This window comes from Parambassis ranga, chromosome 22, assembly GCF_900634625.1.
Source record: "Parambassis ranga chromosome 22, fParRan2.1, whole genome shotgun sequence".
Lineage (NCBI taxonomy): Eukaryota > Metazoa > Chordata > Actinopteri > Ambassidae > Parambassis > Parambassis ranga.
This window is the reverse complement of record NC_041042.1, coordinates 7599295-7623545: the sequence shown is the minus strand read 5'-3', so window position 1 is coordinate 7623545 and position 24251 is coordinate 7599295. Positions and strand designations below refer to the sequence as shown.

Below are 24251 nucleotides of genomic sequence, written 5' to 3'. Positions count from 1 at the left end.
TTTGAATAAAGTTCTCTGGGGCGTGTGTTTTATTGACCTCTGGCAGCCTCGCCGGGCGGTGCAGTTTCTGTTGCTGCAGCTGTGGATGTTCCTGTTCATCCGGATCACTCTGTATGATAAACTTTACAGATGAAAAATGCACAAATGTGCGCAATATTACATTACGCCCATGATCTTTGATTAGATTCTTTGGTGGTGATTTTTTCACCACACACCTTTCACTTTTGAAAACCTCTGCATTAACACAAATTCATTTCCCAGCACACCCCCCTGCTCATCACCACGTTGACATTCACAATGTAAAATCTCTTTCAAGGGCTTTCATCTTTATTACAATTGATCATACACATATGTACAGGAGACAACAACATAGAAATGCATGGATGATTGGAGCTGTTTAGAAGCACTTCCTGTGGACAATGGAGGGGCCGGCCTCATCGTACTCCTGCTTGCTGATCCACATCTGCTGGAAGGTGGACAGGGAGGCCAGGATGGAGCCACCGATCCAGACGGAGTACTTCCTCTCAGGTGGTGCGATGATCTAAGTAAAGAATGATTGCAGTTACATTAGTGTTCTATCAATACGCTTGTTTACTTAAAACTTTGCAGTCCCCTCACCTTGATCTTCATGGTGCTTGGGGCCAAAGCTGTGATCTCCTTCTGCATACGGTCAGCAATACCAGGGTACATAGTAGTACCACCAGACAGCACGTTGTTGGCATACAGGTCCTTACGGATGTCAATGTCGCATTTCATGATGCTGTTGTAGGCGGTCTCATGGATACCAGCAGACTCCATACCTGCAAGACAACAAGATTATTGTAACAGAAGATAATCGACCAATGAAAGATGCAACCTTAACAGGTTTAATTGCTGAGCTCACCAATGAATGAAGGCTGGAAAAGTGTCTCTGGGCAACGGAAACGCTCATTACCAATGGTGATGACCTGACCATCAGGCAGCTCGTAGCTCTTTTCCAGGGAGGATGAGGAGGCAGCGGTGGCCATCTCATTCTCAAAGTCCAGAGCCACATAGCACAGCTTCTCCTTGATGTCACGCACGATTTCACGCTCAGCTGAGAAGCAGAAAGTTCAAGTACTGAGAAAAACAAGACACACATATACACTTCTGGTATATAAATCAGAATAATTAACAGTAGCTTACCAGTTGTAACAAAGGAGTAACCACGCTCAGTCAGGATCTTCATCAGGTAGTCGGTCAGGTCACGACCTGCCAGGTCTAGACGCATAATTGCGTGTGGCAGAGCATAACCCTCATAGATGGGGACATTGTGGGTCACACCATCACCAGAGTCCAGCACGATACCTTTAGCAAGCAAAGAACGCCATAGTTAGTCAGACATGCTTGTTTGTGAGAGTAAAGCAGCTAAATATTCATCTGTCATCTAGGTATCACATCATAAACTATAAACTGCTGCTGACATCAGTGGGCACACACCCAGCAGAAGAGGGATTAACACCCTTAACCTAACAATGAGAGAGACATTTTAACAGGAGAGAAGCACTCAGAGTGCAAATGATGAATGTCTCCTTTCGCATCATATTTAATATAAAGAGCTGTACAATATAATGATCAAAACTAGGTAGATGAGGGGGAAAAAAAATCTAATTTTACTGACCAGTGGTACGACCAGATGCATACAGAGACAGCACAGCCTGGATGGCCACATACATGGCAGGAACGTTGAAGGTCTCAAACATAATCTGCAAGAAAAGATAAAAACACAATGAAAATGAGAAGCAGGTTTATGCCGACCCAAAGTGACATAAAACGGATCCAGGAGACTCTATGTACCTGAGTCATCTTCTCCCTGTTGGCTTTGGGGTTCAGGGGGGCCTCAGTGAGCAGGGTGGGGTGCTCCTCAGGGGCCACACGCAGCTCATTGTAAAAGGTGTGGTGCCAGATCTGAAAAAACAAACAAACAGAAAGAACAGCTGATCAAGCCTGAAACAACTGCTGGCTAAATACACCAGGTCTTGTCAATAAAGCGACTAAACTAAAAATAAAGCAGCTTTTATGATGGTGGGTGGCAAGGCTGTAAATTCTCAAAGATGTGAAGGGTCAGCTGTTGTGAATGTTGTAAATGAGGCTTCCTGTCAACACACACCTTCTCCATATCATCCCAGTTGGTGATGATGCCATGCTCGATGGGGTACTTCAGGGTCAGGATACCCCTCTTGCTCTGTGCCTCGTCACCTACGTAGCTGTCCTTCTGACCCATACCCACCATCACACCCTGAGGGAGGAAGAATGAGAGGAGTATAAGATATAATCTCACACTTAGGTTGCATGGTTTAAGTTTTTCTTGGGGTGTACCTGGTGGCGGGGCCTTCCAACGATGGAAGGGAAGACAGCACGGGGAGCGTCATCTCCGGCAAATCCAGCCTTGACCAAGCCAGAGCCATTGTCGCACACAAGGGCGGTAGTCTCATCGTCGTCACACATGATTAGACTTTGCTGGGGTGGTCTAAAGTTTGAGGGACAGAAACACAAGAGGAAAGTGTTTAGGGTGGGTGTTAGGAGCAGCTGCTACTCATGAAACACATAACAGGAAGGCCTGTTATGGTTGAACAGATGTGAGGAGATGAAAAAGTCAGTGACATAATCATTCAGTCACTCACATGGTTAATACAAGTATTAGCTGTGCTCCACGGTGCTTTGATGCCTGCCAACACTGTCTAATAACAGCCGATTAACACTTGCAAACACTAACACCCCCACCTCAGTGGATGCTATATATAGAGAGCTAATTAGATGTGCCATGGAAGCTATTTTGGTCCAAACTTAGTTGTACAACCACTGATACCATATCTCCACAGGCATGATTGTTCCTGGGACACCTCAGAGCTGCTGAGGTAGCACCAAAAAGGGGCATAACATAGACCTGAGATCTATTTTAGGCTCAGGACCCCTGCAGTGCTTAACAGGGTGAAACAACTTGGATCTCCTGCTATTTCAGGTCTGAGAGAAGAGCCAGGCTAGCACCTATCTGTCTGCTCACTCTGACACATTTGTTTTACTACTTGGCTCAGTTTCTCAGCTGCTTGTTGACTTCATCCACTGGGCCAACTTCCTCTTGGATTTTTTTGTATTAAATCTATGAGTGTTTCCATTTCCAAAGAAAGTTTCCACAGTGCTGAGTGAGAATGAGTTATCACTTTATCCAACAAGTGTTTGTCATACCATCAAATGACCCATGACTCCCTGAATTATAGTACTCCAGCTTTAACTGTGATCTACAAGCCCAGTCAGTAATTTTAAAACACATCATGTCACATCACCCATTCATTCATCTAACAAGCCTCAGTGACTCTAAGAGACAAGCTGTGAAATGTACTCACCAAGGTGTGCTGGTATACACGGATGCTTCCACTGGGACGAGGCTCAGTGAGAGGAGAGCCCCTTAAATAAGACTCATTCTGGGTCTGGGGACCAGGGGCGGGGCCAAGGGTTCACACAAGTCCAAATAAGAGCAGCAAAAATCAGCAAGCCCCAGGAAAAGTGTGTTTTACATACATGGATGAGACTTCTCCGCAGTGGACTTAGGTCATTCATGTTTACGAAAACCAGGTGAAAAAATGGATGCTTGGTCTTTGAAAAAACATAAACATGTGTTTGTTAAATTCTTATATTCATTAATGCTATTTAGAGTATTGACTAACTTTATGAAACAAAATAATCACAGTGGCTGAAAGAGAGATAAAGAACAATCTATATTTTATTATTATGTTATATTTTGTGAACTTTATGAAACATGTGACTTTTGGTACAATGAGTGTAAATAGTTTCTTAAATAACAAGGAAGACACAATGTCAATATCATGCTTTAAAATGTAGCAGCATATTATGTAATGTTCCTCAAAGGTATCACTGCACTTATAACCACCTAGCGGGCCTGATACGTTGACCCAGTCAGAACAGTGTCACTGGTGTCTTGTTAAGGAAATGAAAACATTGTATATGTCTATGAGCCATTCTGCTGGTATGTGCTCTGAGCTGCCTCAAAGCATGGAACAGCTGATGTTAATGCCAGCCGGGCTCTGTGTCTGATCCGGCTGTCTGAGTGGCTCGTTGGTGTCAGTGCTCCCTCCTGATTGGCTCAGCTGTCTCCTTGTAGGGTTATGGTGAGCAACAGAGACATTAATCAGCAGCCACTGGGGCCCCTATGCTGTGAGTCTGCATTGAGCTCCATATTTGTGCCAACTGCAGTTTATGGTATAGGTACATTATGTGAACTGTGCCTTATGAGGTAATACTCTGATCTGTGGTAAAAATGATACATAGATTTGTTATTTTCTGTTGGTGCAAAATCATTCTGAAGGAAAATAGCATAAATAATGCATAAATCAGAGCATTGCATTCATTGCAAAAATATTGATTTAGACCTTCGTTGAATAATGACTCAGATGTAAAGCAATAATATGTGAAATTATATCATAGCTGAGGTAAAGTGAGAACATTCTTCTGCTCCATGCTTTCCACCAGGCACAAATGCCTCCTATTTATAGCTGTATCTCCACAGATATGAGCTGGATGCAGCTGAAGCATCTCATAGTTAACTGCATGACAATGAGGTCTTATAATAGATTGCATTGATACTGCTATGACATGAAAAACAGATGTGTGATGCATAAACTGTTTTCTGCCAAGCAACAATGACAGACAGAATTCAGTGTACACTGTACATGACCAAAAAAAGGAAAACTGGGCTAGGATAGTTTGTGTCACCTTAATGAGCAAAGGGAATACACACACTGACAGTACACATCAGTGGCTTGGGAAGCATTAAAATGTGGGGGGGGGGCGACTTCTGTGGGTGGGTGGTGGAAAAAAGTATATTAGTATATTACGAAATTTAATATAATAATATGAAGTAATTGCGATTTAACAGGTTGTTTTACCTACATAAGTAAACACTTAATGACTATTTCAGAGACAGATTCAACACAAATTTATTTTAAAAAAGTGACATACAGAAACTAATTCCAAGTGAAACAACAGTTTTGTCAACCATACTGGTGCTACTACACTAACAGATTGTATAAAGCCTCCATATCTGAAGCCCTATGCTCATTTACAGAGACAAAAAGCTGGCAAATCTCCCTCATGTCCACCTGATTGAGTTTTCCCCGTCATCACTCACCTCAGCAACAGAACTTTCTCCACTGGCCCTACATGATGGCCCTGCCTCTGACTCACTCTCAGTATCAACCTCAAATATAGAGTGAGATGGATTGTGCTTTACTTTTCAATTAACAACCAATATAAGTGAGCTTTAAAATATATATATCATCAATGAAATAACATCAGCATATTTTGATTTAACACAGTGGTCTTCTTATTATCTGAGTTTCAAAAAGTTGTTTGGACCTTTGCGGTCTCTTACGCTTGCTTGAAGAAAGCCACCGTTACTATAGTAACGGACCTAAAGGTTATTCTCTTATGAATCAAGTGGGACGGACTTTTTCACGAGCAATCGAGACAGCGTTAGGTAAATGTGTGTGTGTGTGTGACTCTGATATAATGGTAGCTACGCCTATGGTACACATAAATACTGGCTGGAACTTAAACTTACTAATATTCCTTTACATTGCCACAGTTTGGAGATGCTGAAAGTTACCGTGAAGTTACCTTGTTAATGTTAGCAAGGTATGCAATTTGAAATGGAGATTATTTAATCCACAACTGTAATAAAACAGCCATTGATGTCAACTTCTATTTGGCTACAACCCTTTCTTTACAAAAAGCAACAGGTCCATAACTTTTGATCATTTAATATTTCTCATTGGCAGATGACGCTTTATTTTGTTTTTATGTATGTTCATACTGTTAACAACACTGATTTCCTGTGTGACTGCAAAGATTCAGGATGAATACTGCCCTCTAGAGACCATTTGTGAGAAAGCAACGTGATGACGTTTCACCTGCGACACGCAGCTTGTTGGAGGCATGCGTAGAGTGCAGCGTTGTTGTGGTCGCCTGTCGAGTGGGCTGCGTGGTGAGTTGTCGAATAGTGATCGTTTCGAGCAGTGAGCTGGTTGTCTGCTGAGTTTACAAAGATCCACAGCAGCGGAGGGCGGCTGCTGCGGCGAGGGCGAGGAAGCAGCGGGGCAAGTCAGCGTGCTTAGCGGATCCTCTTCCTCCTTCTGTCTGACGGCTGTGACCCGGACAGGAGCACTGCCATGTAGCATTCAGAAGAATGAGCAGTCAGCACACTCCAACAGATGGCACAGACGACTACACGGTGCAGCAGGAAAATGAACTAGAAGCCCTCGCCTCTATCTTTGGAGATGACTTCCAGGATCTGCGGACCACCGATCCATGGAAGGTGAGCAGCAGGACGCACTTCCTTTAGTCGGCAGATGATGATGATGATGATGATGATGATGGCTAAAAGTTGAGCTACTGTACTAAACTACAGAGATCATACTCTCTGCTTTGGCCTGATTTTCAGATTAAAAGGCCCCCAGAGGTGTACCTCTGCCTGCGGCCCAACGGTCTCAGCCATGGACAGGAGTGCTACGTGACTGTGGACCTGCAGGTCAAATGTCCTCCCACATATCCAGACGTGTGAGTATCTGTGTGGCCCCCTGACAATTGCTATGTGATCTGTCACAATTATTTACATGACACAACAAACATAAACAGCTACAATATGTTGTTATGAATGTTGTTAGTAATAGTATATAGCCAAAAAATACTTGTTTTGCTGTGATAGGGGCTTTTTAAGTGTAGGTTTGTTCAAATATTATTAAATAAAAGATTGTCCTTCCATCACTGTATCTACCGTATCACAAAGTAACATACTAATTGTTCCAGTGTGTTGTTGCAAGAAAATGTACAAACCAACATTGAACAGCTGAACATTGCAACACACCTTGACACTTTCTTTCTGGCATGCATGTGAAACAAGATATAATTTTGGCTTCTACTGAGTCTTATCTGCTGTTCTGCCTTTATTTTTTACCATGCACAGCATCTCCAAACTCCGAAAGGCATAAACTGTGGTTAAAAACATGTTACACTTTAGTGAGAAGCATGATATTTAGAGTCACTCAAAATAAAGGCAAGGCTGCTCACACAGAAAACATTGAAATCTACTTACAGTTTTAATCAATTCATTGTGATTTCATCCACATGGATTCACATGATTGGGGAGAAATTAGAAAGAAGTGGTTGCTTTTTAGGCCTCCGGGAAGATGGTCTCATGTGGCTGTTATTAATCCAGGCACGAGTCCATACAAAGATCTAGTGTGGTGTTATAAATGTCATCTCTCTGTAATCATTCAGTCTCACTAACACGATATCATGGGGCACCAACAGACCTCCTGAGGTAGAGCTGAAGAATGCCAAAGGTCTGTCCAATGAAAACCTCCAGAATCTCCAGAGTGAACTCACCAAGCTGGCAGCGGTGCGATGTGGGGAGGTGAGGCGGCACAGGGATGCACGCTCTCTCACAAATGTCCATGCATGGTTTTTAACCTATTGTTCTTTCCACTCAGGTGATGATTTATGAGCTAGCGGACCACATCCAGGGCTTTCTGAGCGAGCACAACAAGCCTCCATCATGCTCCTTCCACGAGGAAATGCTGAAGAACCAGCAGAGGCAGCAGGAGAAACTCGCCCAGGAGGAGCAGCAGAGGATGGACCAGCAGCGCAAGCAGGAGGAGGAGATGGTTAGAAGGAAGATAAAATCATCTATTGCTGCAAGATTAGTTTTATTTGGAGTCACACTTTAATTTTTATTCACAGCGATCCTTCAGGCCTTTTCACAAGGGCTTTTCTGTGGAACAGAATCACAAACACCATAAGAAGCAGAAAACCTCCACATGATTTATATCTGATACACAAAGAAACACTGTAATCATAACCTTGGTTAAACACTGGTGCAAGCGAGAGGCTTTAGGTCAAACAATTGTGTCCAACCTGTGGATAGGTTGACTGAAGGTGTTTTTCATTCTCATAGGAAAAAGAGATCATGGCTATAATCCAAAAAAGAGAGGAAGAGAAGCGAGAGGAAAAGAGAAGAAAGGAAATAGCTAAACAGGTATCTGTGCAGTAGTATTTGTCATTTAAAAACTATATACAGTTTATATTATTTCGTCTGCAGAACCAAAACATTTTTTTTTCTTTTTACAGGAGCGACTTGAAAGCATGGAGCAGTCCGCCTCTGTGTTGGGGAAGAGCCCACCCAGCCCAGGTGGATCTACACCTCAGCCGATCGAAGCCAAGAGAGCAGGTGGTAACCGCCGTCGGACTACCTCAAACACACGCCACAGGTATGCAGCATACTTTAACCATGTTTAGAAGTACAGTTGAAAAAGTTTTCCTTGTTTAAAATGTGATTCTTTTACCAGACGTGACACCTTTAACGAGGACAACCATCGCTCACAGGAGCTCCTTCATTTTAGCAGCAGCACTTTTGGAGAACTTGTTGTCCACCGAGGGAAAAGTTTAGGTGAGAGATGTCAGGACTGAAGCTGCTAGACCTGCGTTAGGTGTGTTGATACACTTAAGAAAGACACATACCTTTGTGTTCCTGACAGGTGTCAGCGAGCGGCTCGGCCGTAATGTTTATTATGGATTCGAGGCGAACTCGGGAGACTTTGCTGTCATCTATGAGTGGTCACTGCACTGGAACAAGAAGATGGGAAAATTCTTCACCAGTCAGGAGAAAGAAAAGATTGAAGGCTGCAAGAAGCAGGTAAGTAGAAAAGAGGCTGGTATTAATGATCAAATCTGTCCTAATCCTACAAAAAGCTAATACTTGTGTACTTGTGTAGATTCACGGGGCAGAAAGTGAGTTCAACTCCCTCTTGCGCCTGGATCACCCAAATTTAGTGCACTATACAGCGCTGAGCCTTACTGAGAAGGAGGACTGCCTCTTGGTGAACCTGTTGGTGGAGCACGTGGCCGGGGTCAACCTGAACCAAAGTCTTATCGCCAATAGCCCGGTACCCCTGGAAAAACTCTGCCATTACACATCCCAGCTGCTGGTGGTCCTCGACTACCTTCACTCCAACTCTGTGGTCCACAAACACCTGGGGCCCTCTAGTGTTCTGGTGGATTCTGAGGGCAACATTCGACTGACTGACTACAGTTTATCCAAGAGATTTGCAGACATCTGCAAAGAAGACATTTTTGAGCAACCACATGTGCATTTCTCTGATGATACAGCAATGCCAACAAAAACTGGCAAAAAGGGGGATGTGTGGAACTTGGGGCTGATGCTGCTGGCTTTGAGTCAGGGGAAGGAAGTGAAGGAGTATCCAGTGACGGTGCCAGCCAGCTTGCCTGCTGACTTCCAGGACTTCCTCCAAAAGTGCGTGGATTCTTTGCCAGTTTCTTATATAAATACAGGTTTTCTTTTTTTCTCAATCACACCAATACTACAACCCATTTAAGCCAATTCTCATACCTCCTTACAACTATTAATTTCAGTTAATAAAGCAGATAGAAAGGTCACTAAAAGAAGAGAAATAACTCTCTTCTGGAATTAATCAATTGCATATAAAGTCTATTGATCTTTCTTGATTAATTCAAATGTGTATTCAGACCAATCAGGTGAGATTCCTTTGTTGTCAGTGGTCTGCCAGCACCATGCATACAGGTACAATAGACTGGATTGTTCTAGCTTGATGCCACACATCACTGACTGCGTCAATGTGTTTGTAGGTGTGTATGCCTGAATGATGCTGAGCGTTGGACCACTCAGCAGCTCTTGGACCACTCCTTCCTCAAGCCCCCTACACCCAAAAACCTGCCACAGTACCAGGAGACCAGTCCAGAAGGTGAAACATACCTCATTATACTGCAGTAAAGGAGGGAGCCAAAATTTTAAAACTGTTGTTAGTGAAGATCAGTTAAGTTCTAAATATTATGTTTGCTCATTAATTGTCCCCTGGTCTCTTGTCAGTCTTCAGCCAAAAGACATTTATATAGCATATATTTTTTGTGCTTAAATACAGTGCTGCTCAAAAGTTTGTGAACCCTGTACATTTTTCTTATTAATTATGTTAATTTGTTTGTCACTCCTCAGATCTGGCTGTGGACTTTGCGTCGTCAGTTATCCCCCGAAGCCACATCCTTAATGCTCCGTTCATTTCTGGGCTGCAGAGGCAGTTTTCTCGCTACTTTAATGAGTTTGAAGAACTGCAGCTTCTGGGAAAAGGAGCCTTTGGTGCTGTAATAAAAGTGAGCCCCACCTCTTTTTTTTTTTCACTGTGTGAATTTTAATCACATTGGTAAAAACATTTTTGTCCGGTTCCTCTTTATCATTTCCAGGTTCAGAACAAACTTGACGGTTGTTACTATGCTGTGAAGCGCATCCAGGTTAACCCAGCCAGTAAGCAGTTCAGACGGATTAAAGGCGAAGTGACGCTGCTCTCTCGTCTGAATCATGAAAATATTGTGCGCTATTACAATGCTTGGATTGAGCGGCATGAGACGCCCTCCATGGGAGTGCTGAGCAACACGGACAGCTCTGAGCCACAGAGCACGGCCGACAAACCTCCTCAGTGCAGACATCCACTGCAGCGTGTCAACGAGCTCGGCCTGCTCGACAACGTGGAGGACATCGCACCGCCTCCGGCGCTGTCAAGCTCTGTGGAGTGGTCCACCTCCATTGAGAGGTCCTCTAGTGCCAAGTGCGGTGGACATCATTCAAGTGATGATGATGATGATGATGAAGAGGATGTATTTGGTGCCTCTTTTTTGTAAGTTTTCCCACTCTCATAACATGTACCCCTGCTATAATTATTGGTAAGTCACTATTTCTTTCTTTTTTTTTTTTTTTTAGGCCATCAGATAGTGACTCCAGGAGTGACATAATCTTTGATAATGGTGATGAAAGCATAGATGAGATGTCACAGGTTTGCATAATTTCACATCATCAATTATTCATTGTGTGTTTGATGGGGGTAAGAGACATCTGGTTTTTCCTCCTGCAGGTAGAGCCAAGCAAAAGACCTGCCACCGACGCAACAGAGAGCGACTCTGATCGACAGCTCGTAGCACATTATCTGTACATACAAGTAAGCTTAACACTATACTCTGCTTTCATCTACACAAACCTGTTTTACATCTGACACATGCTTTCTCCTCCTGACAGATGGAATACTGTGAAAAGAGCACTTTAAGGGACACAATAGATCATGACCTGCACCAGGACCAGAATCGGTTATGGAGACTTTTTAGGGAGATATTGGATGGCCTTGCGTACATCCACGAGCAGGTATAATGCAAGTTTATAAGCAGTGTAAACTGGTTGAGGAGATGTCTTTATAATGTGTCTGTATTTCAGGGTATGATTCACAGGGACTTGAAGCCCGTCAACATATTCCTTGACTCGCAGGACCATGTGAAAATTGGAGATTTTGGCCTAGCTACAGATCATCCTGCTAATGTGGTATGGATATTTCTTTGTTAAGTTTAATGTGTGAAACCTAAGAGTGAAGATACAAGCTTTTAAAGAAACTATTAACCTCTCCCAGGCTGCAGGTACATTTGAGGTGGAAGAGAGCGGCTCAGCAGTGATGCCCAAATCAGACCCAACAGGTGCAGAGTGTCTTAGATTACAGTTTTCACTAACATCAGATAACTGGGAGGTTGAGGTTCAAGCCCTTCTCTAACACTCTGAGGTGCTCTTGCATCTTTTTCTCCAGGTAACTTGACAGGAATGGTTGGCACTGCTCTCTATGTCAGTCCAGAGGTCCAAGGAAACACCAAAGCCACATACAACCAAGTAAGGGACCTATTACCTTCCTGTCATTTGCTGTAATTCCTACTGGAGTTTTATTAAGAATTAATATTCATTGGTTTTCTGTATAGAAAGTTGATCTCTTTAGCCTGGGCATCATCCTTTTTGAGATGTCCTACCGGCCAATGCCTACTGGATCAGAGCGCATCTCAGTCCTGAGCCAGCTCCGTGTGGTACGTCCATGTCAGGGATAGGGAGCAGTCAGAGCTGCAAAGTTTTTTTTTTATCCTAGCTCTTTACTTACTTCTTCTATTTTCTGACTACAGGAGCCAATCTGCTTCCCTGAGGACTTTGCTGCTAATGAGCAGGGAACACAGGTGAGGAGCAGCACTTGTCAGTCGTATTCCTCCTTGCTCTGAAATCCCAGTCTAACCCTGCTCTGTATCTTTCCTTTGCATCTCTAAGGTAATAGAGTGGCTCCTGAAACACGACCCCGCCCTACGGCCCACCGCCCAGGAGCTGCTGAAGAGCCAACTGCTGCCTCCTCCTCAGATGGAGGAGTCAGAGCTGCATGAGGTGCTGCAGCACACCATGTCCAATGTCAATGGCAAAGCCTACCGCACCATGGTGGCCCAGCTGTTTGCCCAGAACACCTCACCAGTCATGGATTACACTTATGACATAGACCTGCACAAGGTGAGGTGATTAGGCCTAAAGTACAATATGTGTGCATTTCTTCTTGAAACCCAAAGGGCTAAACCAATCAATAATTAGAACTACACTGAGCCTCCAGTTAGTTTGGATTTACTAGTGATTGGATAAAAATCACATTTTCCTTCTTTACCTGTAGATGTCACTGCAGACACACAAATGGCTGCCCATGCTGCCTCTTCATCTGGTCTATATACTGTACCAGGCTAACAGAAGGCCTGTTGATGTTTAATGGAACCCTCCTGAACCCTAACAGAGGCTGCTTGTTTGCTTTTCTCCCTTCAGGGCAGCTTTAGCTTCAATAGTACCAAATTGCAGCAGTATGTGTATGAAACAATCACCAGGATTTTCAAGAAGCACGGTGAGTACACTTAGCTCTGTATGCGTGAATGTGTGTGAACATGACTCTCTGCTGCAAACCACTTGGACTTCTGACCTGCTGTAAGCCTATTTTAGAGCCCCCAACATCTGCTCTGGTGAACAATAAGCGCACTGTTGGGCAGTAGAGATTCTGTGCAGGTGCTTGTGTTGTTTTTGTGCACATTGGCGACGATGTCCAGCTGTATTTATTTGTTTATTCCCAGTTTGAATCAGCTCACACGCATCAGTTCTCTCAGGTTGAGGGTGATATTGTCTTATGCAGATGTGGCAGTAAGAACATGATATTTGTGTTCAGGTGCGGTACGTCTCCAGACCCCACTGCTCCTCCCCAGAAACAGGAAGTTATACGAAGGCAGCGAGCTGGCCTGCTTCATGGACCACAGCGGAATGCTGGTTACACTGCCCTATGACCTTCGCGTGAGTTTAACACGCACACACCCAAGTGTGCATGTCCACACTTGCACACTGACATTAATTATACAACTATTTGCATCGGGCCATGCAAACACACACACATACACACACGTGGTGTGAGGTTGCAATCAGCAGCCGCCTTAAGATCCTGCTGCCTCAGGAAACCCTGCGGACTAAATGGTTGTTTCCACACTGTGATTGATTACAGCTTGGTATGCACTGACTTCACTGTCATTATTATACAAGTGCACCCAATGTCTCTGTTTTCCCTTTAGATGGCATTCTCAAGATTTGTCGCCCGCAATAATATAACGCACCTGAAGAGGTAAAATCGATTGAGTAATTTTACATGTTTATTCCAACTTGTAATTTATATGTGCTGATCTGCACAGAATACTTAGTACTTACTAAGAAAATTGTGCTGTGATGTTTACACTGATGATGTGTTAACACCATGTCTCTTTGTGTTTATCTTCATCTTCCTCAAGGTATAGCATTGAACGTGTCTTCCGCCCCCGCAAGCTGGATCGCGCACACCCGAGGGAGCTTCTGGAGTGCGCCTTTGACATCATTACACCTATCACCAGCAGCCTACTCCCAGAAGCAGAGACCATTTACACCATCTCTGAAATAGTCCAGGAATTCCCTGCACTTCAGGTTGCACACACAAACTGCTTGTATTATGACACACTCAGCCTACATTGTGTGCTGCACTGCCTCGTTGTGATTCTCATTCTCATAGAGCAATTTGGATTATTCTTAATTTTTTTCTATGTATGTCATCAGCTCAACCTGAATTGTTGTTTTTTCCTCTTTACATCCCACTCACATTCCTACATACCAAAGTATGTGTAAGCCTGACTGGTTTACCCTGTATTAATTGTTTACATAGTAAATCTGTTATGTGCAGCTCCGTTCACTTCCTTCCCTCCATTCCAGTACAATCCATTTCCTGTCCACATCCATCCCAGTGCCGCGCCGGTCGGCCGTCGCAGTTCTTTTGCATGCTTCATGAACCCAGTCGACCTTGTGTCTGGCCACATAGTTCATCCCCGATAGATCCTGTTTCTGATCCTATCCACCACCCAGCTCTTTGTGTGAAAGCTTTTAAGAATATGTGAGTCAGACAGAAATGAAAAGGCAGCCGGACACACTGGTCATTATTCACTGAGGTGCTCATTGTACAGCAGTGCTCTTGGTTTTATCTATAATTGCAGCTGAGAGGGTTAAAGGTGTGTTTGTGACCACAGGAGAGGAACTATAACATCTATCTGAACCACACCAGCTTGTTGAAGGCTATCCTGCTCCACAGTGGAGTCCCAGAGGACAAGCTGAGCCAGGCCTCCAACATACTGTGTGACGCCATGGTCAGTGAAGGTTCACATGTCACACCTGGTACCCATGTGTCTGTAACAGCCATGCACTGTTTGAGCACTGGTGGTTTTTTTCTGTACCTGCAGAGTGAAAAGCTGACCAAACGTGAAGTGGAGGCAAAGTTCTGCAACTTTTCAATGTCGACAAACACTGTAAGTGTGTGTGCTCAGTGTTTCTTTAGACATGCTCACAAACACCAAGAGACCCCCCCCACCCAACTCATGTCCTGGTTTATAGTTGCAGACATTGTACAAGTACATAGAGCAGAAAGGGGATCTGCATGAGCTGGCACCGCTGCTCACATCACTCACCAAACAGAAGACAGCCGTCACACAGCTGGCCAAGCAGGGCCTCAAAGACCTGGAGGAGCTCACAATGTATCTTCTCAAATTAGGAGTTAAACTGAAGGTGATTTAGACTCAATGAGCATTAAACAAGAGCCTCTGTGTGTCTCTTCTCTCTTTATAATCTAGATGTGTCTCTTTTTTTGTAGGTGGTGGTTAACTTGGGCTTAGTGTACAAGGTCCAGCACCACTCTGGAGTTATCTTCCAGTTTGTGGCTTTCATCAAAAAACGAAAGCGCACAGTACCTGATATATTGGCTGCTGGAGGACGCTATGACCACTTGGTAGGTTTTATCGTTCATTCACGTTTCACATATAGGAATCAATACATAAACTGGCAATGCAGTAATGGTTACAATCTGCAGCTATCCTTTAAAAAATGTGGGCATTTTCCATCATGTACATGGATGGATGTGAACTGTGTTTTTTCCATGTCACATGTTCTGACTGTACTTCATTAGTTCTATATGAAGCAGTATGTGAGGTATTTATGTGTTTTGTACTCTCTAGATCCAAGAATTCCGAGGGCCAGTGTCCACAGTTCCCGTCCCCAATGCAGTGGGGGCCAGTGTCGCCTTGGACAAAGTCTGTGCTGCTATGGCCAACATGGAGGAGCCGGTGAGACAGACAGACACAGACGCACGCTCATGCACACACTGAGATCTGACATTCCTAATTATTGTGATAAATGAGCAGCCGGCTGAGATTCATATTTAATGATGCCTTATTGCAGCAGTCGGCCACCACACAGCCACTTTTAGAAACATGTTAATAACTATGATCACTGTGGCTCCCGTCTGTGTGGAGTTTTTTTTGAAGGCGCATTATTTTCTGTATTTTAGATTCAGATTGTGAAATGTTGTGCCCGGAAAAGGTGAACAGCTGAAATGATTTTATGATATTTGACTGAATGTATTTTTTCACATTGTTGCTGGCTGTGCTTATAAAGTTGGTTTTTTTTTTGTTTCAGCCAACAGTGAGCTCTTGCGATGTACTGGTGGTCCCAGTGGGGCATTCTTCAATGTCCAGAGCCATCAACGTTGTCCAGAAGCTGTGGATCACTGGCGTCTCTGCAGACATCGCCTACGATGTCTCACAGGTTAGCAGCATGACTAACCAATTTGAGCCCATTTTTATTTTTAAATGTTCTCAGGAGTTTCCATGTAAATACACAACGTCCTGTTTTACTCACCACAACACACTGTGTGTACCCTTAAGGTCTTACGAAACTGTCGTTTTCATTTCCTTTCTCACGCAGCTTTGCAAAACCATTTTTAAACTTGTACAGTCTACATCAATATTAACTTTCTTCTTCTTATGCTTCTCTGCTAAGAGCTATGACATATTGCCACTACCTGTAAAATCTGTGCTATACTATGACATCACTGGCAGCAATGTCTATGATGGATCAATCCACTGCCAGAGTGGTTACGGTACATACCACATGGGCATATAATAGCCTCCCAGCTGGCAGAACCTATACATATATAATTCTCTTGCTCTGTTTCTCCATACTTCCTGTCCATCTCTCTACTGCGCTGATCTAATAAAAGCAAACATGCTGCAAAAAAATGTCTTTCTGCTAAATCTCTTACTAATGGGTTAAAATGATTCTAGTTTATTATCAAGTATATTATTAAGGATACTCAACATGATAACTAATAACTTACCTGTGTTATGTTCGGAGGGATCATCATTTGTTCAAAACAAGTGATACCATGCCTCTGTCACGCTCTTCATGTTTATGTGACAGTTACCTCAGCCCTGTTTGTGTGTATCCTGGCATCACCCTCTCCACGCACTTTAATGCTCCTCTTGTTTTTTCCTCCTCGGCTCTTTATAACCTATTGTTGTCTTAACTTTCCATGTCTGCAGTGAATAAGCATTTGTTTTAATGTTCTTCATTGTCTTTTGTACTGGCACACGTCACAATGCATGATTGGAAACCTTCATTTCCCCAGAGTCCTCAAAAGCAATTAGGAAAGGTTGGGTTTGGCAGAAACAAGCAGCAATGCTTTCCAAATCATCAAGTGCTTTTGAGGGTGGTTTTGTTCATTATATATGCAGTGCCCCAGTGCCTTGAGAGGGTCAGAACACCCTCATCACCCATCACTAGACTTCTGTTGACACTGTTCACATGTTGGCCTCTTAACAGACAGAATCTGCAGCTTTAATTCATCCGTAGGAGACAGGTCCACTCTTTTAGCTTTTATTAGCCAAATATGGCAAACCCTTTCCCCACGCAGTCAGCCAAGACCCAGAGCTGCTCGTCTGCCTCAAGCCAATAGCTTACCTTTGACATAATGTGATCTGTCAGTGAGAAAGTTGTAAGAAAAAAGGAAGTGTAAGAGCTTACATGATGACAAGGCAAAGTGACACACACACACACACACTTGTGGTACACTGCAGAGTTTGTTCTGCACCACCGCTAGCATGGGAGCCAAACTGAAGTTAATGAGAATAAATTGGGCCGACACAGACATAAGCATACATACTCGCCGTCATGGTTGAGTGCATTACCTGAATGTTCATTGGTTTTGGTTGTAAGTCCCAGCTCATTGCCTGCCATTGTGGTTCCAAGCAAAACTCCACATAAATGAATGGGCTTTTCTTACCTTTATGCATTAGTTGTAGCTAAACGATGTCTTTTCCCTTTCTCTTAAAATCTGCCCCTATGATGCTTTTGTAGTGTTTCTCACTGCTGGTTGGCTGTAATGCAGTTTTGTTGATCTGTAGTAAACCTGCAGTTTCTTTAATTGGACTTTTTGAATTTTTGTGTGTTCAGTCTCAGGAGACGTTGTTGGATCAGTGCAGGCTGGCTGGCATCACATGCATGGCCCTTGTCTCCGACAAAGAGGGAATCTACGTAAAGGTAAACAAGCTTCATAAATGTCTGTAGACATTTGAAGTGTAGTTTAGTAGTATCACTGCTGATCAGGCTGCTATCCAAGTGGTTTTGTTAAGGCGGACTTATGAGAATGTTGCATTCATTTTCGTTCCTCAGGTCAAATCCTTTGAGAAGGACAGACAATCTGAGAAGCGAATTCCGGAGTCAGACTTGGTGGACCACATCATTCAGAAATGCCGGACCAAATTCTTTGATGAGAGAAACATCAGGTAGAAAAAATATATTGTTTTAACATGCTGCTCAAATGTTTGCAAAGGATGTGAAGGAGCTGTTCTCATAAATGTTTTCTCTGCAGAGAAATCTCTGAAAGCATGACTCTTCAGAACCCCAAAGGATCTCTGCTCAACAACACAGGTACTGTGCTCAGCTCCATCCTGACATTAACAGTCAGCTGTATATGTAATAGTAATGTCATACTGCTGCATGAAACAATCCGACTTCTGTTTCTGTACTGCTGTGCTTTGACTCCACCAAAGTGCTGCATGCAATAAAAAAAATGAACTTGCGTCAGAACAAAGTGATGAATGTGATATGTGTTGAACATTTAGCATGGTGTTGTATTGACGCAGGGTGACGTAAACTTAAAATAAACTTGTGTTAAATTTCACAGCAGTTTCACACGCAGGTAACCGTCAAACTGCTGTAATTAGTTTTCACTGTCATCTGACTGGAATATATACAAGTGTGACTAACTGCTGTATATTGGACATTTTGTAAGCTTTATGATTGCATAAGTTGTGGAACTTTTTTATTTCCTGTCTCCAGGCTCCTCAGAGCAGCATGGAAGCAGCAGCACCACAAACATGAATGTGAACGTCATCAGCCCGGAGAAGGTTTCTGCAAGTACAAGACGACGCTACGAGACTCAGGTTTGGGATACCATGGACACACACACAAAACTTTCAGCTTTCATTTGTGTCGTTAGAAACTGATTATATATTAATCTCATGTTTTCATCTGGTACTCTTTACGCATGTCTTTGTGAAGTATTTGCCTCTCATTGGTCTTCTTGTCCACCTGTTATCTAATAATTAAGCATTTTGACAAAAAAAGGATCCATTTTGTACCTCTACATGTTGTGGTGCATGTCTAAGTGTTAATGTAATGAGTAATTTAAACAAATAGGATAAAGCCTCTCTGTCTTTGCGTGTCGTTCTTCTTCAAGAACATGACATTTGGAACTCATGTCATGGGTTTGGGAACATGGTTTTAGCATTTCTTTCTCTCTCTCTCATTTCAGATCCAAACCAGATTACAGAATCTTGGTAGCAATTTACAGAGCAAGAGCAATGACATTGAGGTTCTGGCAGTAAGTCCACTGTTTGTTTACTCCCTTTATCCCACCCAATCCAAGCCCCCCCCCTTTTTTTTCTTGCTCTTCTACCTTATCTGTTGAACTCATGTGTGAAATCACAGAGCGAAGAAAGCGCTTTGATAGCTAAAACAACAAATATCACGAAAAGCAGCCCTTTTATAGCTATCTGCCCTGTGTTTGAATCGCCCTGCTGGAGGTAAGATGGCCGTCAATCCATTCCAGCTATTACAGAACAATGAACACTAAACAGAAGGCAGCCAGCGTGAAGTAAATGGCTGCCATATTGAGTTTATTTGTGGTTACATTGTAGATTTATGGCCAGATACCCTCAAAGTAAATCATCCCTGCTTGTCTTATTCTCTATGTTGCCACATATTCCAAATACGTTTGTCGTCATTGTTGGGATCTGGAATGCATCAGTGCTGTAACGGTAAATAAAGTTATTGAAACATAATGGGCATAACCACCTTGATGCTGGTAAACAGTTACACAGGCCTGTCTTTGCGGTTGCATGTCAGCGGCCTGTTTGTCTGTCAGACTGGAACACAGAAGTATTCTTTTTCTCAGGAGGCCACACGCAGTGCTTCCAGGCCTGCTGACAGGAATAGAATTAATAGCTGATATTAGAGTGGACTGAAAGAATTAACACAATCCATGTGACAGCAGGTGCAACATTTGATTTTGTTTTATTCAACGTCCTTATCAAAATGTTTAAGGTACTGTGTCTGTTGTATTGTTTGAGTGTGACATGAGGCTCTATTGTGTAACCCTGCTGTGTTTATCCCACAGGTGGACCTGCAGAAGGAAACACTGATCAACTTCCTGTCTCTGGAGGTTGGTTCCACGTTTGCTTCATCAAAAACGCAGCAGAGTTAATAAAAGGCCACATCCCAATAATGAGAGAGAGAGAGAGAGAGAGGGAGGCGGGAGGGAAGGGAAGTGGAAAGAACAGCCAGTAGAGTTCAACATCCCAGACAGGAAGAGGGGGATCCCGTCTCCTTCCTTTCAGTCCTGTCTGATGAGGAGAGGAGTGAGGGAACACCTCTGTATTTTCCACAGCCAGGGAGACCTGTGAAAGTCTAATAAGGCTCACATATGCAGCCTTAGGAGTGTGAACATTCACATTCCAAACTTCTTACCAAGACTTTGCTCATAAAATCCCAAGCTCCTTCAACAGAGGTTAAAAAAAGACTAATTACATTGTGAAGAAACATGAAGAAAGCTGAAAAAGGCTCACTGCAGTTATACAACGTTCACTTTATACAAGAAAAAGCCTCCAGCCCAGGAACGAAAGGGCCACCTCTACAGTCAGCACATGTGTCAAAGACAACACGTTCAGTATATAAAAGTCATAACAATGCACAGTGTGTACAGCCAGGCTGGCAGGAAGGGTCTGTTTTAAATACACCAAATTACCCCAAGTCACACAAGAAGCCAAAGAACTCTGTAAAGCTACTGTTGCTTTGTGGCTTCACTGCCCTGCTGCACAAATATACTCCAAGGCTGCAGAGGAAGAAGCCCATTCATTCCTTCAAAAAAAACTGTTTTTGGACTCTGAAATCTGTTAACAAACATGAAGAAAATGTCAGCTGGTGTTTTGCAGCCTGCTTTCTTTCTTACTTTGTTGTTTTAATGCTGTTTTTTTTCCTCCCTTTGCAGTTTGATAGTGAGGACCAGTTCAACAGCAGTGTGAAGACTTTGCTGTCTCGTCTCCCTAAGCAGCGTTACTTGAAGTCCATCTGTGATGAGATTCACCACTTCAAGATTTCAAAAAGGTGTGTGTGTGATGAGAAACTATGGTGGCCACGAAGTGCTGTAAGACATAGAAGACCATTTAAAGTCGGATAAATTTGGGGTTACTGTAGGTACGTGGCAGGAAAAGAGGACATGCTTCCTGTTTGTTGGTTTATAGGTGATCATACACTAATAAAAGCAATTTTCTGTTAGTAGATCTCCCATAAATCCTACACACTGGCCCCTTAATGCCAAATGTTTTTTATTAAAATAGTTTTCCTTATAAAAAATAAAGAAAGGGCAGGAGCAAGGGATTATTCAGACATTTTCCAAACAAACTGTCCTCAGGAATTAGACGGCATATTTCTCTGCACTAACTGGAATGGAGCCTGAGAATGGAGCCTGAGGCAAACAGTTAAATATGTAAGAGGCCATGTTAAAAAAAAGAAGGCAAGAAGGCTAACTTCCTTTTACAGGCAGATGCCACTCCAAAGCTCCAACCAAGCCCACACACTCCAGGTGTAGCAGTGAAGCCAGGCCTTCAAAGGGAGCTGTTAGACAGATAACTACTGCCTTGCAGAACAAGAAATCCTCAGCTGATCCTATTTCCTGAGGTGAAATCTGTGGAAGGATTTGCCTTGTTTGGTCTTCTGATGTCTGGTCGATTGACACTAAGATTGCAGCTGAAGGGGGTGGGTCAACTGCATCCATAGCATTTAGTTCATATTTTCAGCCTCCCCTAGCTGAACTGTGTTTTGTTTGTGGCCTATGCTGAATCCTATGTTTGAGCTAGTGTTGTGAGCACCCACTGAGAGCAGCCCCGTGAGGGATAAAGCAGGATTTTTCTCTTTCATGAATGAGATGGTAACAAGAAAAATCAAAGCCTCTCTTTCTGGCTTCCTGTTTGCCTCTCCAGAACAGTTGGTTTTAATTTCCTGTCTCTGCTGTGTGTTTGAGTTGCCATTTAGAGGGTAAAAAGACTTGACTGATAAATGAGCATCACTGAGGCAACAAAGGATACATTCAGCATGTGTTTTCATACTTTTATTGACTTGTTTTCATTGATTTTGTGGCACAGGCAACTGAGGCCAGATGAGTAGGGTAAAGGGCTCCTGCTGTAATCACCTAGCTGCAGAACGACTGTAAACTAAACTTATCCCAGGGGCTTTGTGGCACTCTGACCTTTTCGTTTGAGCAAAAACCACTGCGGTCAAGACCTGCATGTAAATCTGTGTCTTCACTGCTCTTTTAACAAGTCCACTGCTATCTTACACTGACGTGTAATCATTATCAGAGTGTCTTTTTTAAGTGATAGAGTTGTGTTCATTTGTACAGCCAGTTATGGAGCTTTGTTACCCTGGAATCTTGGCAGGGTTGTCCCCTGTTATTTTAACATGGCTGGCCTCTTAATCCACAGAAATCTTCTTGGAAACTGTCCCAACTGAATTTTGTTATCCTGATTTTCAAATGTTCCATTTGGATGTCCACCATAATGTTTTTTAATATTGTTTGTAACAGACAAATATTGTCCTCTTCCAGGGTGGCTGTGGTGGTCTTATACAGCTATAAGGACGACTACTACAAGATCCTCCTGTGAAAACCACCACTTCCCTCTGGCCTGGGAGATATTTTCACTTCCTTTGAGGCTCTTATGGACAATCTGTGTTTTTTAAATCCTTGGACCTACAGAATCTGCTTTAAGATCAACACATTTATACATTTTCCCTTTGGAAAGTGTGAGCCCCAAAGACACATGTGAGTTTCTTTTACCATGTTGAATGTTAACTCAGCTACTGTATCAGACCCAAACCTTTTTCTCAAACCTTTACAGTGTTTTGCGGTACTATGACAAATAGACTTTAATGCCTTAATAGAAAACAGGATCTGATGGAGAAAGGGCTTTTTACTGAAGATTATGTAAGTACAGGAATACAAATTATAAATTTCTTAAGAAACAAGTGGACTGATAGATGGAATAAATCACTCTTTCCCACATGTTGTGAGTTGCTGTGTGTTTGTTTACATGGTGCCTGTTGTCAGCCAACATCCTGAATATTGCACCATTAAGCTCTTATTGCAACTGATACTTGCATGCTGTTATTTCTCAGTTGCGGCAGAGGTTGGGAATCTTTGGAGAGTTACAAAAATATCTAAGGTGAAGTAGCCCCACTTTCTAAAGTTTAGTGTTGCAGTGTTTGAGGCATGGGAAAGTGACCCCGCTGTTTGTTTTATTGATTGTTCTGGAGAAGCTTCCTCACCTTTTAAGTTTATGAGCAAGCTTCGCAGGACAAGTCAAAATAACATCATCAGGTTTCCAGGTCTGGTCTGCAAGTCTTTGTATTTTCTGGTGTTTTATTAGCCCTTTGGATAGATGAGAGGTCATCTTTCTCTTCGCTATTATGGGTACTCAAATCTCACAGGACGTCGCCCCCCTCCTATCGGAAACAGCCCACATCCACTAAACACATATGTATGTGCTACTAAGATAAGAGAACGACCGTGGAACAGTGAGAGAAAGTGATCAGATTTAAAGCAACTAAAAGAAGACAAATTCCCATTCGGTGCAAAACTCCAGGACCAGATGTGCATGAGCCAGTGGCGCAAAGAGCACTAACTGATACCATCTTGGATGACATCATTACACTTGTGGGGTAAGGGGGGGGGGGCAGTTCCTCAAATGCAGTTTAAATATCAGTGCAGGCCTTTGGTTCACACATTTATTTTCAAAATAAGTGTAAATGTTACAATTCATCATCTAGGAAACATATTTACAAGATCTGCAACAGTGAAATAAATAAGGTATAGAATATAGCAGATAGAAATGGTAAATGGTCTACAATGTACAGCAGCTTTGGCTACTAAAAGTTCATTTTCAAAAAAAAAAATCTCAAACTATAGTTTAGTATTAATAAATAAAGCTATGTGAAAAAATAAATAAGGTACTCTTCTGTCCTACTTCTTTAAACTACTTTTTTTACACATAGAAGAACAAAGAATTGCGTAAGCTTTTACAGTCGCCTCTTCATTTTTAAAGCACATAATTCAAACAGATACATATTACTGAGTTACTACAACACTTCAATAGAAATTGGTCTCTAACCAATTTTGGCATCAGGATCATCTTTGTATTGAGATATTGGCAATGGGTTGAGAACTCTAAACCAAGACCTTTTCCTGTGAAATCCCAGTTCTCTTTCGTAATGCTTCTCACATCCTGTCCTTCCCCCGTATTGATCAATCAGAATGGCACAGGAGCCTCTGGCTGCAACATCGTGTTTGCTTGAGTGGTTTAACATCTCTGTGTGCTTAATATGCCTAACAAATCCCTAATTAGGGCCTTTATCCCTCCAA

General features: G+C 42.8%; 2 protein-coding genes across 2 annotated transcripts; one reads left to right on the top strand and one right to left on the bottom strand.

Annotated features, from left to right (window-relative positions):
• Positions 1 to 305: 305 nt before the first annotated feature.
• On the bottom strand, positions 306 to 3398 carry actc1b (actin alpha cardiac muscle 1b). The gene is made up of 9 exons (XM_028395606.1): positions 3363 to 3398; positions 2338 to 2488; positions 2129 to 2257; positions 1816 to 1926; positions 1640 to 1724; positions 1165 to 1326; positions 884 to 1075; positions 619 to 800; positions 306 to 541 (listed from the first exon to the last, which is right to left on the bottom strand). Exons 2-9 carry the CDS (start codon positions 2464 to 2466, stop codon positions 398 to 400), a joined length of 1134 nt encoding a protein of 377 aa, XP_028251407.1. The 5' UTR covers positions 2467 to 2488; positions 3363 to 3398; the 3' UTR covers positions 306 to 397.
• A 2575-nt stretch (positions 3399 to 5973) lies between these two features.
• On the top strand, positions 5974 to 22885 carry eif2ak4 (eukaryotic translation initiation factor 2 alpha kinase 4). The gene is made up of 39 exons (XM_028395583.1): positions 5974 to 6349; positions 6476 to 6591; positions 7345 to 7447; positions 7524 to 7697; positions 7988 to 8068; positions 8161 to 8300; positions 8379 to 8479; positions 8568 to 8725; positions 8805 to 9343; positions 9697 to 9812; positions 10061 to 10215; positions 10306 to 10736; positions 10820 to 10892; positions 10971 to 11054; positions 11132 to 11254; positions 11324 to 11428; positions 11514 to 11577; positions 11685 to 11764; positions 11851 to 11952; positions 12046 to 12096; positions 12185 to 12415; positions 12716 to 12791; positions 13107 to 13228; positions 13501 to 13550; positions 13714 to 13882; positions 14476 to 14592; positions 14686 to 14751; positions 14837 to 15007; positions 15093 to 15227; positions 15454 to 15561; positions 15914 to 16042; positions 17729 to 17815; positions 17948 to 18060; positions 18147 to 18205; positions 18617 to 18720; positions 19092 to 19160; positions 19956 to 20000; positions 20826 to 20941; positions 22440 to 22885. Exons 1-39 carry the CDS (start codon positions 6221 to 6223, stop codon positions 22495 to 22497), a joined length of 4950 nt encoding a protein of 1649 aa, XP_028251384.1. The 5' UTR covers positions 5974 to 6220; the 3' UTR covers positions 22498 to 22885.
• The last annotated feature ends 1366 nt before the right edge of the window (positions 22886 to 24251 follow it).